The sequence below is a fragment of the Haliotis asinina genome, chromosome 9 (assembly GCF_037392515.1).
Source record: "Haliotis asinina isolate JCU_RB_2024 chromosome 9, JCU_Hal_asi_v2, whole genome shotgun sequence".
Lineage (NCBI taxonomy): Eukaryota > Metazoa > Mollusca > Gastropoda > Lepetellida > Haliotidae > Haliotis > Haliotis asinina.
In genome coordinates this window covers 29,007,542-29,022,914 of record NC_090288.1, presented here as the reverse complement: position 1 = coordinate 29,022,914, position 15,373 = coordinate 29,007,542, and the positions used below count along the sequence as shown (strand labels likewise).

Below are 15,373 nucleotides of genomic sequence, written 5' to 3'. Positions count from 1 at the left end.
TTCACAGGACCTACATTTTGCCTGCAAGGATCCCCTTGTTTTGTGGGTTGAGGAAAACCCTTGTACTTACACGACAATGGTGTCGTTGAACTGGACACTAGACAGACTTGCACGACGTGTGAAGACCTTGAGGATCTTCCCACGGTATGCCTCAAACACACACATCTGAAAATTGTTACAGACAGAATTACATGTAAACATCCACTTTTTAATAGAAGTGAGGGCAAAAGACAACTTGGTACCAAAAGTCAGTGAAATGGTCCCATATAATGCAGACTGCATGCATACGTATGTGTGTGTACGTGTGAATGTGCTTAGAAGCTCCAGCTATAGGACAAAAGCCTGAGAGCAACTGTGTAACCAGATACTCCACTTCTGCATCAGTACATTGTGTCTGAGTGGGTTGGCCCTGTTAAACTGCAGCATGGTGTCTCAGTAGGCTACTACTATGTATCAAAACACTACAAGCAACACCAGAAACACCAGTTTACAGTTAGTTTACTGTTAAACATCACACTTAGCAATATTCAAGCTATATGACTGTGGTCTGTAAATAATCAACTGCATGAGCATCAATCTATGCAACTGGGATAAGATGATGAATATGTAACCCTTGAAGATCTTGTTACATCAAAGTGAAGACACGTTCTCATGTGCACACGCAATGACTTATTCCTTGGTCAGCTGGGCGTATTTGTATGAACTATCACTTATGCATTATACACTGGAGGTGAGCATAAGTAGCCAAAGGTAGCCAAGGAGTTAAAGCATTTAATCGCCATGCGAATCATCTGGCTTTGATTCCCCACATGTGTACAATGACTGAGGCATGTATCTGGCGTGATATTGCTGCAATATATATTAAAAGCAGCATTAAACCATTCTCACTCACTCATAAACTTTTACAACTCACATCTTTTGGTTTGACCCCTGTCTTTTTGCTGAGGTCGTCTTTTAGTTGTTCAACACGGGCGTCTTTTGGTAGGCGAACTGAGTACTGCAACAGAGATTTGATATATGTGAGAAACAGGATTATTTTCAGATAATGCTCAATCCAACATTTGAAACCTCAAGTTACCAAGTTTTGAATCTGTTATGTAGTACTGTAACATGTCTAAAATGCCAAACTACAGTTTGGTTTGTTTGTTAGTTGTGTAACTCTGCAATATTCTAGCCGTATGCTGGTGGTCTGGTGTACAATCGTATCTGGACCAGACAACCCAGCATTCAGCAATGTAAGCATCGATCTATGCAAATGGAATATGATGACGTGTGAATCAAGCCAGACCACCTGATCCCATTAGTAGCCTCTTATGACAAGCATGAGTTGCTGAGAACCAACTGCAATCCCAAAGTAAAGAAAATATAGACACAACAAGAAATAGCTGTTAAATGGTGTCCATTCCACATGAGTATCCTAGACCTGTTTTGGACTAAATAATACCCAGCGAATACTTTAACCATCAGCACACTCTGAACACTCCTAGACATATCCACCTACCCGGACTGGTTTCCTACCAAATGGATCCTTCCACATGAAGATGACAGGCAGCTGTCGACACTTCTTTGGCAGTGGTACCGACAAATACAGGAAGGGGTCGAATGTGATCGACACCTGGGAAAATAAAAACATATCTACTTAAAACACTACTAAAGCAAATTTACATGAATGCACATAATTCATCCAACTGATCATTCTGAGAGCGTGAGTTGAGTTTTACGCCGCACTCAGCAATATTCCAGCTATATGGCAGTATTCTGTAAATAATCGAGTCTGGACCAGACAATCAAGGGATCAGCAACATGAGAATCGATCTGCGCCATTGAGAATCAATGACATGTGTCAACCAAGTCAGTGAACCTGACCACCCGATCCCATTAGTCGCCTCTTACGACAAGCATAGTTGCCTTTTATGGCAAGCATGGGTTGCTGAAGGCCTATTCTACCCTGGGACCTACAGATTATTCTTTTCAAATGACAGTGCTAATTGTAAAAGATAATGTCAGTAAGGATAGGTTGTCAGTGAAGAAAAGTGTTTTCAAAACTTCAAAAGCAAACTAATTTTCCTGAACTAAATCACGGATATCTGTTACTTAAATATGGCTGCTGTCCAGTAAGAGACTGAATGGCTCAGGCTCCCTATCAGTGATTGTAATAAATACTGTCACAGAGCTACCCTGGTTCCGATTTCATTTCAAGAAAGTAAAGTACAAAGGCATATATCCATCTCAAATTTGTAGTCCTAAGTATTGCAGCAATATGAATATTAGCATAATTTAACATAACATATGTTATATTTGGGATTACACTTTCAAAGTAAAGTACAGATTCTAGTACTTTTGAGATTTCAGCCCAGATGGAGGTGCCCAGATCTCCTGTACACAAGGTCAGCAATCTAACCCACACAGTCACCCTAGGTTCCATGAGTGAACGAGAGTATCTGGGACTAAACTTAATCAGTAAAATACAGATTTTAGTACATTTAGGGTTAAGTCCCATCTGGGATTTGAATCCTCAGTCTCAGAGTCAGGTACCTAATACATAGTCAGCCATCTATCCCACTCATCCACCACAATGTCTCTACTGAGAAAGAGTAATTGCAAGGACAACTTTTCCCAGCTGACACAGTGGAGATGAATATTTTCTCCACTGATAAAGAGATGGTGAAAGCAATACAGTACACGACGACAGCAATGGTACAAGATAGCTTACCTTGCTGCACACAGGACACACCAGCGTAGACTTGTACTGTCCTTGAAACAGGTCCACAATTGCAGAGTCATTCCGCTTCTTGTACACTTCCCATGATTCGTTAGCCACAACCTGTAAATTGATGTGATGACGATGATTTATGGATTTAACATGCACTTTCCAACATAATGCATATTTCACACACAGATGAATGTAGTATGTGCAGGTAAAATATGATAAATATCAACAAAATCACTGACATTGCATACATTCATACAATCACAACGGACATTGAGGGTTCTATCACCAGGCTTCCCAATACCTCGCAATCCATCATGATGAAGTTGTCAATAAAAAAGTGTATTTCTGTTGACCTTTGTGTGAGAGTGTGTTTTAACACCATGGTTAGCAAAATTCCAGCAATATTAAGGCAGGGGACGCCACAAATGGGCTATACATATTGAACCCATTTGGGGAATTGAACCCAGGTTTTCGGTGTGACGAGTGAAGGCTTTAACCAGTAGGCTACCCCAAGCCCATATAAAAACAGAAGTTACAGTTTATTGCCAGGGAAGATTATACTGGAGAAAAAGGGTGCAAACAGTAAAGATTCACAAACTCAAGGTGATCAATCCAATACACATCTGTCTAATTGATAGACAGAGAAGAATAGAATGGGTCAAGGGAGAAAACTGGGATCCCGAGGCCAGGACATAAATGTGTTTCTACTGTCTCTGTTACTAGGGGCTGTAGGTTAGTCTAGAGGTTAAAGAGTTCGCCAAACATGGCAAAGATCAAGGCTTTATTTCTAACATGTGTGAAGCTCACTTTTGGTTTCCTCCACAGAGATACTGCTGGAACATTCCTACAAGATGTGTAAAACCATTCTCACTCATTCTGTTCCAGTGGTGACGTTTAAGCTTAAGGTAGGGAAAATAATAGCACTGCGTAGCATCAGGTAAGACAAAGCAACATAAAGAGGTCATGATAAATGTTTAAGGTTGACCTCTAGATAATGCAATTGTGGCCTGTATATAATTAAGTGTGACCGTGACAAGCATATATTAAGAGCAATTATCTACTTGGTACAGTGACAAACAATTCTGAAGTTTGAACACATCATCTATAATGTTTCCTTGAATAACCAGCAACTGTTGAAAAAAAAAGCTCTACCTCATCTGGTCTGCCATCTGAGTCCACGGTCTCTGTGTATGGCTTCTTCTTTACTCGGTTTAGGTCCTGCAAGGAATCAGATTCAACCACTGCATATCTCTAATATCAAATCCCATTTGTTTAGCTATGTTTGCTGTTCAGTGGAATATCTGTGGAAGATGTATCTGGATTTTGTATGTGTATAGTTGTTGTTTAATGTTTTCCTGAAAAGATCACTATTGTTTCCAAAAAATAACCTGCTAAAAATCACAATTTGGTTTTCAGCCCATTCGGTTTCCACAATCTTAATCTCTTGACCTTTTAGCAGTAAAAAGAGCCAGCTATCAGATTGGCTGTAAATAAAAATATGTCTCATCTGATCACTGGCTCTGTCCTCGATGATATTTTTTGCATTTCAAGACCTATGGGGTTAAGTATCTGTGTTCATGTCCATGTGGTTGTTAGTACTATATTCAGCAATATCAGTGATAAGATGGCAGCTATGAATAATCATAGAAAAGCCACCTTTGGTTTTGCAAGCAACTCTCCATGCCATCAGGGTATGATGGATTGGCACCAGGGCATGATAACATGCCATCAACAGAGTTCATGAATATGACCTACCCAATCAGATGTATCTTACTTGGCAGGAGATCTGTTCCAACCCAAATTTAAAACAGAAAACAGAAAGTTGAAGAGCTTTGTTTGTTTGTTTGTTTGTTTGTTTGTAGTGTCTTCTTCAACATCGCACTCAGCAAAATTCCAGCTTCTTGGAAGACAATCCAGTGATCAACATCATGAGCATACAATGACATGTGTCAACCAAGTCAGCAAGCATGACCACCCAATCCTGTTAGTTGCCTCTTTTGACATGCATGGATTGCTGAGACTAATTCTAACCCCGGATCTTCACAAGCTTGTTCGACAAGTAACAAACTATGAATTGACACTGCTGCTTCAATACAAGTTGTGAAAGGCAGCATTACTGAGAGAGACTTACTTCATGTAGACCATCCAGGAGAAATGCCATGAACTCTTGTGCATCATGCTGAGCAAAGCCTGTGAACTGACTGGCTTTCTTCGACACAATGTCCTGTGAACAAACAACCTTCCATGAACTATGTTATCATTACGTCAGTCAGACTACAGTAACAAGAAAACATCTAAGCATTTTCAATAAGATCAACACTGTGTGGAACAGGCAGGAGAGGCACCAATGCACACTCGTATTAATCCCATTTTAAATACAATATCTGTTATAAGATGAAAGGTTATTAAGTCTTCATCAAGAAGGAAAGTCCAAGGTGTCATGTTGTACATTATTTTGGGATTCAAAACCATAAACACAGGATTGTGGTACACCTAGTTGAGGTAACTCCACACAGTTAATTGAATTTGTGGAGGTGCAGGGACCATTCGAACCACTGCAATGTCTACTCTGGCAGCCCAGCCTCCCAACCCATGGATGTACTCAAACCTATCATTCAGCTTAATCAGTGACTAAAGGAATCACAGCAAAGGAAACATAGCTTAATTGAAATACATGTAGATTGTGAACTCAGTATTCTATGAGATATTCCAGCTACACCAAAACAGCCTTTGAATAACATCATTAACAACATCCCATGGTGAAAGAGTGAGTGAGAGAGTCAATTTTGTTTTACGCCTCACTCAGCAATACCCCAGCTGTATGGCGGCAGTCTGTTAATAATCAAGTCTGTAAATAGTCAAACCAGTGATCAACAGCATGAGCATCAATCTGTGCAATTGGGAACCAAGGCCATGAAACCCTGTCATTAAAACTGCTCATTTCGATCTTTAATTACCTTATATCGACCTTTTTGTCAACAGTGCACAATTCTCAGCTGCAAACAAGATTTCAACCAATCAGAGCGGCATGTCACAGTGACGTAATAGTAGGTATAGAAATGAGGGTCTGTGCAGAATTCATCTACATTTCAGTGGGTAAATTATTTTGTTTACAGGCTTGTACAAACCTGAAATCGCGAAAGCTGTTGTGAAAAATGAAAGCTATATGTTCTCACCATCTACTATGACTTTGCCTAGTTTTGTCTCCTGCTTTGCCTAGTTTTCAAGTTACAACCCTTGTTTTCATAGACGATTCTGTCAAAATCACTTGGTGTCGCTAGGTTGTAATCCGTGTTAGGTGGTATAAACCAACGCGTTATTTGTCATCATTCACTTGATGCTCAGTTAATGAATTTATAACAGGTATAATTAGTGGTAACGCCATTTAGATTACCCGACAAAGGCCCCCATTTAGCATTTCTTGTGTCTGGATCGATCAAAGGATTAACAGATAACACGCTGATTGATTAATTAGTCTTATGCGGATTTAAATGGGGGATTTGTCAAAAGGTAGTGTTTAAGTATGTACATTTACTAATCTATACTGAATACACTCTGTCATATCTGTGTCTATGTAAAAACACCACCCTTCTTTCAAAGGATTAACTGCCAATGCATTGAATGACTATTGGCTAACTACTTTTTTAAAAGAATGACACACATGATGCAATTAGTTGCCAGGTGTGCTATCATGGGTGACCAGTGAGACTATATATCAATGTGAAAAACCTGAAACGATGCATTTTGTATATTCAATTGTTGAAAGACACATCACTTGGGAAATCTGCAGATGATTTATATATCACTCGTTTTTGTGAATATTGATGGATACATTCCTCGAACAAGGTAAGAGAGTGACACTGCTCCTGTAACTTTAATTTGTTTTAATTTTAATATTTGCATTTTGTTTTTATTATGTTGTCGTAACTTTCAACAGAATCATTGTTTTCGTCGTGAAGTTGTAATGATACAAACGACATACACTAGGGCGTGCGTGCGAATTATGATTCATATAGGCAAACTATAAAATGTCTAGATATTACGTTCCTGTTATACATTCGCAGATTGCTTCTTTCTGTGATGTTTCAAAATGCATACAAGTATGATTATAAAGTAATTAGGATCATGAGACCAAATATAAAGACGTATACTGACAAGTGTCTACATACTGGTGAGTGAACGTTTACAAACCAAGTAAATTTAGCAAGTGTAGAAATCTATCACGCAGTATTTTCACTTGGAACCTGACCTTGCTTATATTACGTTACAAGTTATGTCATGCAAAATCCTCTTTGCCATGATTCAAATACATGTTTAACTACTAGTAGAAAGTAGTTTCGATTTTCTAACTTGCTGAAAACAAACCATAATCTCATTAATTCAAATGGACTTTAGTCCGTGACTTCACGATTTTCAAAAATGGCGACCCCCTGTCTGAGAATGAATGCTATTTAAGTTTGTTTTCAAAGACATACAAAATCAAAAATACGTTCTACTGGTAGTAAAATATGTATTTTATTGATGGACAATAGGATTTTGCATGACATTGCTTATAACATAACAACTTCACTCTTGGAAGCGAGGTGGAGGGCAAGATAATTAGCAATATTAATGTCACTTGAACCCCCACCTTGCTTCCGTGGAAGAAATCGTTATGTTACAAGTTGTGTCATGCAAAATCCTTTTGGCCATGATTCAAATACACATTTTACTACTGGTAAAAGGTAGTTTGGATTTTCTAACTTGATGAAAACAAACCATAATCTCAATAATTCTAACCGACTTTTAGCCCATGCCATTTTAAAAATAGCGGCGCCCTGTCTGAAGATTTAATGCAATTGACGGCAACACAACAATTTGGCATGTCTTTGGTGATGTCGAGAAATCAGCAAAATGACGAGCTTGCTACACATTTTCTATACAATTAATTGGAAATCGTTCCTTCTATTACGTCACATCCGGTTCTCTGGTGACAGTGTTATGTAACCGTGTCTGTGGTTTCGTTTGTGGGCGAGAGAGAAGCAGACGGCTTTTTAGCAACTTTTAAGCGCTTGGTATTAATTAACAAGTTTTTTTTTAAACAAAATGGTGTTTCATTTATGACTAACCAGAAGTCTTTCATATGCAGTGATAAAAAGAGTACCAAAAAATTGAGTTTAGTGGTCCTTTAAGGCAAGCATCAGTTGCTGAAGACCTATTCGACCCTTGACCTTCACAGGTCCCATGTTGAAGTCATGTACATGGTCATTAAACCCACTTACAACAAGCAGACCAAGGACCCAATCTAACCTGGGTGTCTGAAAGGTTCAGACTAGCTACTCCAGTATTTCTAAGAAAGATTATGAACAGCAGGACTATATCCTGACCTTGAGTTTTCCCGGAGCAACGGAGTACTTCTTCCCTGACCACATGCTCTTGAGCAGAACAGCAAACGACACTGCAAGATTACCTCCAGTACCAAGGGGGTTGTCTTGGTTGATCTCTTGCTGGAACCGCCCATCTGAAATCACAGAACATCATAGATATGGACCTTCTCAATTACAATAAACACCATGTACCCATTACTGCTATTCCATATAAGCTGATCACTAAAAGTCACCCCATTAAAAGGCCCTCATGAGCCAGAGATATTCAATTTTAGTGACAGGAATGAGGGATGTTACTTCTGAAATGGAGGCTGTAGTGATGTATGCAGATTTTCTGCAAAGTACCTATAACTTTGTTCATTTGCTTTTTCACAATCACCAATGTGTTTTATATATCATGAACAAGTGACAACAGTGTTTTAATGATATTGGGTTTTGGGTTGCATGTGACCTTCAAAGATTCCAAGAAATTTCTGTTCCTAACATCCTTTAAAGATGTGAAATTTGCAAATGCTTTCTGTGCAACATACATAAAAAAACCCAAAGAACATTTTTTTTCCTTCTTTTCTTTTTTGAGAAAAAACAAAAATAACCAGAAAATTTTTATAAACAATAATAACCATTGATTTTTGATGACTGATCAGTTGTAATGAACCAATAATCAATTAAGAGATTTAAACCAATTCCCAACACTTATGTTACAGCATATCTGTTAAGAGGCAATTAAACAGGGGTTACCCGTGGCTCAGAGAATGGAAGCTTAAAACAATGCCAGATTTCCGAGTCTTGAATTTCACTACTCAAGAGTCAGATTTATACCATTTTCTCAGCAACATTGTTGCATTAACATAGCCATGCATACCATAAATGGTCACATGAACTGACATTTAAAATTCAAAACCATCATACTTATGTAGTAGCAGGATGTGTGTGTGTGTGTGTGTGTGTGTGTGTGTGTGTGTGTGTGTGTGTGTGTGTGTGTGTGTGTGTGTGTGTGTGTGTGTGTGTGCGTGCGTGCGTGTGCATGTGCATGTGCATGTGTTTTTTTCAATGCAGATGAATTCCAGTTTTATAATGGATCTCATACTCTGTACCAATGTGAGAAGGGTCTTCAACATGATAAGATGTACACAACCACACCAGTCACACATGCAAAAAACTCACCTAGGAAGAAGTCTCGGAACTCTCTTGTGTTAGCAAGTGCCTGCAGGACGCTGTTCATGAAGCAGGTGTTGCCAAGGTTATCCAAGCCCGTGTAGCCCGGACTGACCATTTGCTGACCATCCAGCTTGTTGAGAGGCTGGACCTTGCAGGTTGGTTTCTGAATAACATGCACAGGCAGGTCACACAGCCACATCAACATGCAACACAGCTGACAGAATGATCACAGCAGTATCAAACATAGTCACAATGTACACTACAGTCACCCTTGGCATGCTCTACCCTTCTGTTAGAGCTATTTCATAGATTTTGGACCACAGAAAGTCATGGGATTGGTTAACTATTAACTATTATCGGGCTGTTAAATACAGTTCCTGTTATCATTGCTCAACCTGTCTTCAGATTTCATCAGATGCTTAAAATCGCAGACAAATAACTCAGAGAGGATGAACTATGGTATTTCACCATCAGTCCTTCGAACCATTCAGTTTCTGTCTGTCAAGTTTCACAAATCTCAGCAATGTCATAAAGAGTGAGTGAGATAGTTTTACACTGCACTCGGCAATATTCCAGCTATATGGCGGTGGTCTGTAAATAATCGAGCTTGGACCAGACAAACCAGTGATCTCTCTGCAAATGGCGGTGACCATAAAGACAAATGTGCATAAACATGTGACTGCAGAAGGAAAGCAAACAGTTGACACTGACTGGTTTCATGACAGGGAAGGAACCACTGGACGAATAGCAAGATATTAGTCACACGCACACTACTTCCGTTCTCAAGAAACAAACGCAAACACACACTCGATCTTTTTCTTATACCATGTGACAATAAACTTTGTTATCAAGGTCAAATAACAAGGCAAGACCTTTGAGAGATATTTTCAATTTATTTGTGAATAAACATCTCTTCTGAGCTGTGTATCTCTCTCTCGCCTACTGCCAACTCGCATATTTGCGTAGGACACAACTTGAAATTAAAACTTTGAGTGAGTGAGTTTAATTTTATGCTGCACTCAGCAATATTCCAGTTACATGGCGGCGGTCTGTACTGGACCAGAAAGTCAAGTGATCAACAGCATGAGCACTGATCTGCACAAATGGAAACCAATGAGATACATGTGAGAACAGAGTCAGCAAGCCTGACCCCACTGATCCTGTTAGTTGCCTCTTATGACAAGCAGTCGCCTTTTATGGCAAGCATGGGTTGCTGAAGGCCTATTCTACCCTGGCCCTTCGCGGGTCTTAAAACTCTGTACTCAGACTATTGTAGTGTAGCGTGCTTAACGTATTTCTTCAATTTCTTCGACTTGCTATTTTATGCTCGTGACCAAAAGTTATATCCACCAACTGGTCAGTGACAATTCAGGCTAAAAAACACTGATACAGTGGTTGATATTGTGAGCAACTCTCCATGCCATCAGCACACGACGACATGCCACCAGGGCATGATGACATGCCATCAGCAGAGTTCAGGCACATGACCTAGCCAAACCATTTGCCTCTTACCTGGCCGTTTCAACCCAAATTAAAAAATCCAGGTTTTAACAGAAAGTCTGAAGAGTTTTGTTTGTTTGTTTACTGTCAAAGACCACCCTCAGCAATATTCAGACAATCCAGTGATCAACAACATAAGCATTTGGGAACCCATGATGTGTGTCAACCAAGACAGCGAGTCTGACCACCTGATCCTGTTAGTTGCCTCTGACAACAAGCATGGTTGCTAAAGATCAATTCTAACCCAGATCTTCACAGGTGTCGTAAGAAGACTCACTGTCTTAGCCATGAATGTCACCATATCTCAAATGTATCGATAAATGTTGATCACTTGATTGCCTGGTCCAGACAGAGTGCTGTCATTCAGCTAAACACCATGCCAGCATTACATAACAAACAAATATCATGTACCTTGCTGTTTTCATTTGTATTTGACACTGCAGCCCTCTCCTCCCTATCGCTGTTGTCAACCGACACTCTTGCTTGGCCCTTGTCCACATTCACATCACTCATTTCGTCAAACACCAGTCCCACATTGCCAGTGCTTGTTGGTTTCTTCGTTGATATCCAGGAATCAGACTTTGCACTTTCAGTCTCTACCATGACAAATCATAACAAACATTTCAACGTCACAGTGTGAATGAGCATTTTAAGTCATCGCTCTGGGAGGAAGCAAAACACATTATCTGATTATCAGTGAGGGAGTGAGTATGGTCTTACAATGCTTTTGGTAATGGTCCAGCTACATGAAGACAGATGATGAGCAGAGGCTTTAACCACTAGGCTAGACGCCATCCATGTTCGTCAGTAATACTACTGTGCAGAGGTAGAAACTTTGGTCAGCAGTAGCATTACCCAACCTGACCTGTCACAGAGAAGTTCATTCTCTCATTCACATGTCAGTCATGGCGACTAAAGCTGAGACCATCATCTTTGGTCATCTTTCAGTCATGACTGAGAAAATCAAACACAACAATTTTCCACAATGTAACAAAATCCCTTACACAAAATGAGTGAGATTGTGTCCTGCTCATTTTATGATTAAAGTACAAGCTTTACCCACTGTGTATTGTAGTCGTTGTCAGGGAGTGTTAACCAAGGTATAATACTGGATGATACTGTCGTTATTGCTTATGGCCTCACTGACGTCACGAGTGACAAACCTTTACCTTTCCTGTGAGGAGCCTCCAAGGACCCCCAGCGTTCGGTTGACAGTTTCTTCAGGCAAAGCTCTATGCATGTACCAGTGACCTTGTATGAGCTCATCTCAGGCTTAATGTCCTTTCTGAAGAAAAAAGTAATTCATCATTGTAAACTAAAAGTCACCTTGTTCTCTAATCTGATTTGTTTAAAAACATGATCAGAGGGTATTTGATTCCCAGAAATTGCAAGACTATTCCCTGTGTATTGATATGTACAAACATCATGCACACAGTGTATTGTTGCAGCATTACCAGTGGTGACGTCATTCAAATCATTTTGTGACGTAAAGTCGGCATGACACCACTAATGACCAGTTCCAGATATTACCATGGGAACCACCTGAGACGGCCAGCTGATGACACTTGACCCTACTCGATGTAAATGAGTGCAGATAGTAAAATCCATTTTGGTTTACTTTTGTGTTTGGGAACATGGGGAATAATGCTGTCGGTTCCGAATGAATTTCTGTGCATCAAATACTCAATAACACCAGGAATTTGACCAACACAAAGTTGTGTTCCACTCCAAGTTCAAGAGAATGTGCACAATGTGAGATGGGACAAGTTTAAAAATACAAATAATTAAAAATCCAAAAATACTCAGAGCTCTACGCCTGTAGCAAAAATATTGCAAAATTTTCAAAATCTACAGTGGAGACCTGTTAAGGTCCAGGGTAGAATAAGCCTTCAGCAACCCATGCTTGCCATAAAAGGCGACTATCCATGTCGTAAGAGGCGACTAACAGGATCGGATGGTCAGGCTCGCTGACTTGGTTGACACCTATAATCGGTTCCCAATTGTGCAGATCGATGCTCATGATGTTAATGACTGGATTGTCTGGTCCACACTTGATTATTTACAGATTGCCACCAAACAGCTGGAACATTGCTGAGTGCGAAGATAAACACACTCAATCACTCTGCAGTGAAAACACACACCACCACCATTTCTTGTCCAAGTCAACGATGTTGGCTTTCTTTAAAATCCCAAACTATCTAAGGCATCTGATTTCCTCTAGGTCTATTACTCTGCCATGTTTGGATTCTGTATGACTTCAAGAAAGGTTCTGATAACAGAATATGATTTACAGAGAGATCACTTTTCTATAACTTTCAGCAAATATAAAAATCCTTATTTTCAGCTGTAAAAGACAGAAATGAAATGCAACCGGAATGTTAAATGTACTCCTCACCTCACTTTCACCTTCCAGCAGAATGCAGTGTCTTCAGAGGTCCCTTCATGAAGCTTCAGAAACTTAACGTCCCTAGGAAACAAAATCCACACTCTCAATGCAACAATTACTTAAGAATGCCATTGTGTATCTGGACATTTGTGAATGTTTGTACAATGCATACTGAATTGATTTCTGTACACCATGTTGATACTGTGAAGATACAAATATACAACATCAAGAAGAATATGGTCATTTATATCACCTGCCACAGTGTTCTGTTCCTATACTGACCACGATGCATTCTTCCTATAAACATAAGATCTTAAACGAAAAAAACTGTTTTCATTTGGGAGAGTGTGCACTACGTGAAGAAATACATGACAAGGGCCATAACTCCCCAAAGGGATCAGGTTTTCGAACTCAATGAAGACATTCATGTCCTGAAAACACATACCAAATTTGTTTCCTTTATCTATAATGGTTATAGAGACAATCTGTCCCCATTGGGGATACCATGCACAAAGTCAAGGAATGCCTGACAGGGGTCCTAACTCTCAAAAGAATCCTAACACAGTTTTCTTTTTTGAAATTCACTGAAGCAGTACCTACAGAAGCACGACCTCATATATTAATTGAAAAAGTCTAATTCCCTTTTGGAAGCAGACCTAGACACTTATTTTGGCAGCCATTCACTTAATGAAACGGTTTCACTCATTTATTGAACACAGCCTCATACACACTGTTGAAACAGAATCTTGTTTTCTCCTAACACACCAAATAACGTGCCTATCCATCAACCAGCTTACTGTGTGTGGAACTTGACAAGGAATGCACTCTTCTCGAAGACCACATTGACTGCATCCTTGTTGATGCCTTTCACGTAAATGTGAAGAACAAACTTGTCATCCTGAAACACACAGTGAGTGAGTGAGTGAGTGAGTGAGTGAGTTTTAGCATTACACCACTTTCTGATAGATTCCAGTAATAAAGCGGTGGGTGTCACAAGAAATGGCCTTCACACACTGTACCATGTAGGGAACTGAACCTGTGTCTTCGCCTTGACAAGCGTATGTTTGCTCCACTAGGCTGAAGCACCTGCTCCTGAGGTGAATGGCATATTACGCTGAGCATCATCCTGCTTGCCAGCTAAGACACACCACAAGGTATGAAATTCATAGACTTTGGCAAGGAAAGATCATGATGACAGTAAAAGGCACTCTTACAAATCATTCCTTGTTCCCAATATTAATTTGTGACACCTATTTATGAAACCACAGATTATCAGAGGGGTACTCAAGTACATGGTCTGGAATACCAGTTGTCCAATCTTGCGGAGGCCACAATGGCTGAGCAGGTTAGCTGGCTGACTGTGTGCTGCAATGAGGTGCCTCACTCTGAGGGTGTGAGTTTGTATCATGGATGATAATGATAAAGTGTTATCCCAAGTACAACACATCTGGCAATTGACTGAGCTTCTAATTATATTGACAACAACAAGAAAAAAAATCAGCTGCTTTTGAAGAGTGTTTCAATTACTTTTAAGAACAAAATGTCTTTGACATAAACCAAAGCCAACATCTGACTCACCCGTTCAAAGAAGTCATGTTTGATGTGGTTGATGTAGAAGATGGGCTCTGGATATACAAAAAAAAAACATGATACTGATTGAGTGACAAAGTGTGTATATATGTCACTTTTAGCCAGATATCTGATAAATCCTGGAGAATGACACAAGGAATGGGCTTCACACCTTAAACACTTGTAGGGAATCAAACCTGGGTCATCTGCAGAATAAGCAATCACTGTAACCACTCAGCTAACACTAAAACATCAAAGGTGACTAGTTCTACTCTGCCTTTAGCAATATTCCACCAACATCACGTCAGGGGACATCAGAAAAGGGTTTCACACATTGCAGGTTTTATACCCATGTGAGGAATCGAACTATTCAAACATGAACACTACAACCATGGCAAAGAAGTGTCACACCACTGACTTCTAAAAGGAAACAAACTGACATTTAAGGAAATTATTTTTCAAAGCTAGAAACCACATTAATCACAGTCGAAGTGAAAACAGAAATGGTTTTATTATGTTTATTGTGTTTATCAAGAAAATAACAGAGGCCTATCAAGGAAGTGAGGTGAGGAGAAATGGGGCCTGAGGTCAAGTTCTGTGTTAAAGCACTTAATTCAAATGCAGTTACCTAACCAACGGACATGTTAATAATTAACACAAATATCTCTAGACTTTACCCTC

General features: G+C 39.7%; 1 protein-coding gene across 1 annotated transcript in view; it reads right to left on the bottom strand.

Annotated features, from left to right (window-relative positions):
* LOC137297138 (ubiquitin carboxyl-terminal hydrolase 19-like) overlaps positions 1-15,373 on the bottom strand; it is a 31,699-nt gene that overhangs the window by 13,029 nt on the left and 3,297 nt on the right. Inside the window, exons 5-17 of the mRNA XM_067829150.1 lie at positions 14,702-14,748; positions 13,921-14,021; positions 13,133-13,204; positions 11,907-12,022; positions 11,149-11,333; positions 9,244-9,400; positions 8,080-8,213; positions 4,845-4,937; positions 3,866-3,931; positions 2,714-2,824; positions 1,502-1,615; positions 914-997; positions 71-165 (exon numbers count right to left, since the gene is read on the bottom strand). Of these exons, the coding sequence (XP_067685251.1) occupies positions 71-165; positions 914-997; positions 1,502-1,615; positions 2,714-2,824; positions 3,866-3,931; positions 4,845-4,937; positions 8,080-8,213; positions 9,244-9,400; positions 11,149-11,333; positions 11,907-12,022; positions 13,133-13,204; positions 13,921-14,021; positions 14,702-14,748 (1,375 nt within the window). The remainder of the gene's footprint in view (positions 1-70; positions 166-913; positions 998-1,501; positions 1,616-2,713; positions 2,825-3,865; positions 3,932-4,844; positions 4,938-8,079; positions 8,214-9,243; positions 9,401-11,148; positions 11,334-11,906; positions 12,023-13,132; positions 13,205-13,920; positions 14,022-14,701; positions 14,749-15,373) is intronic.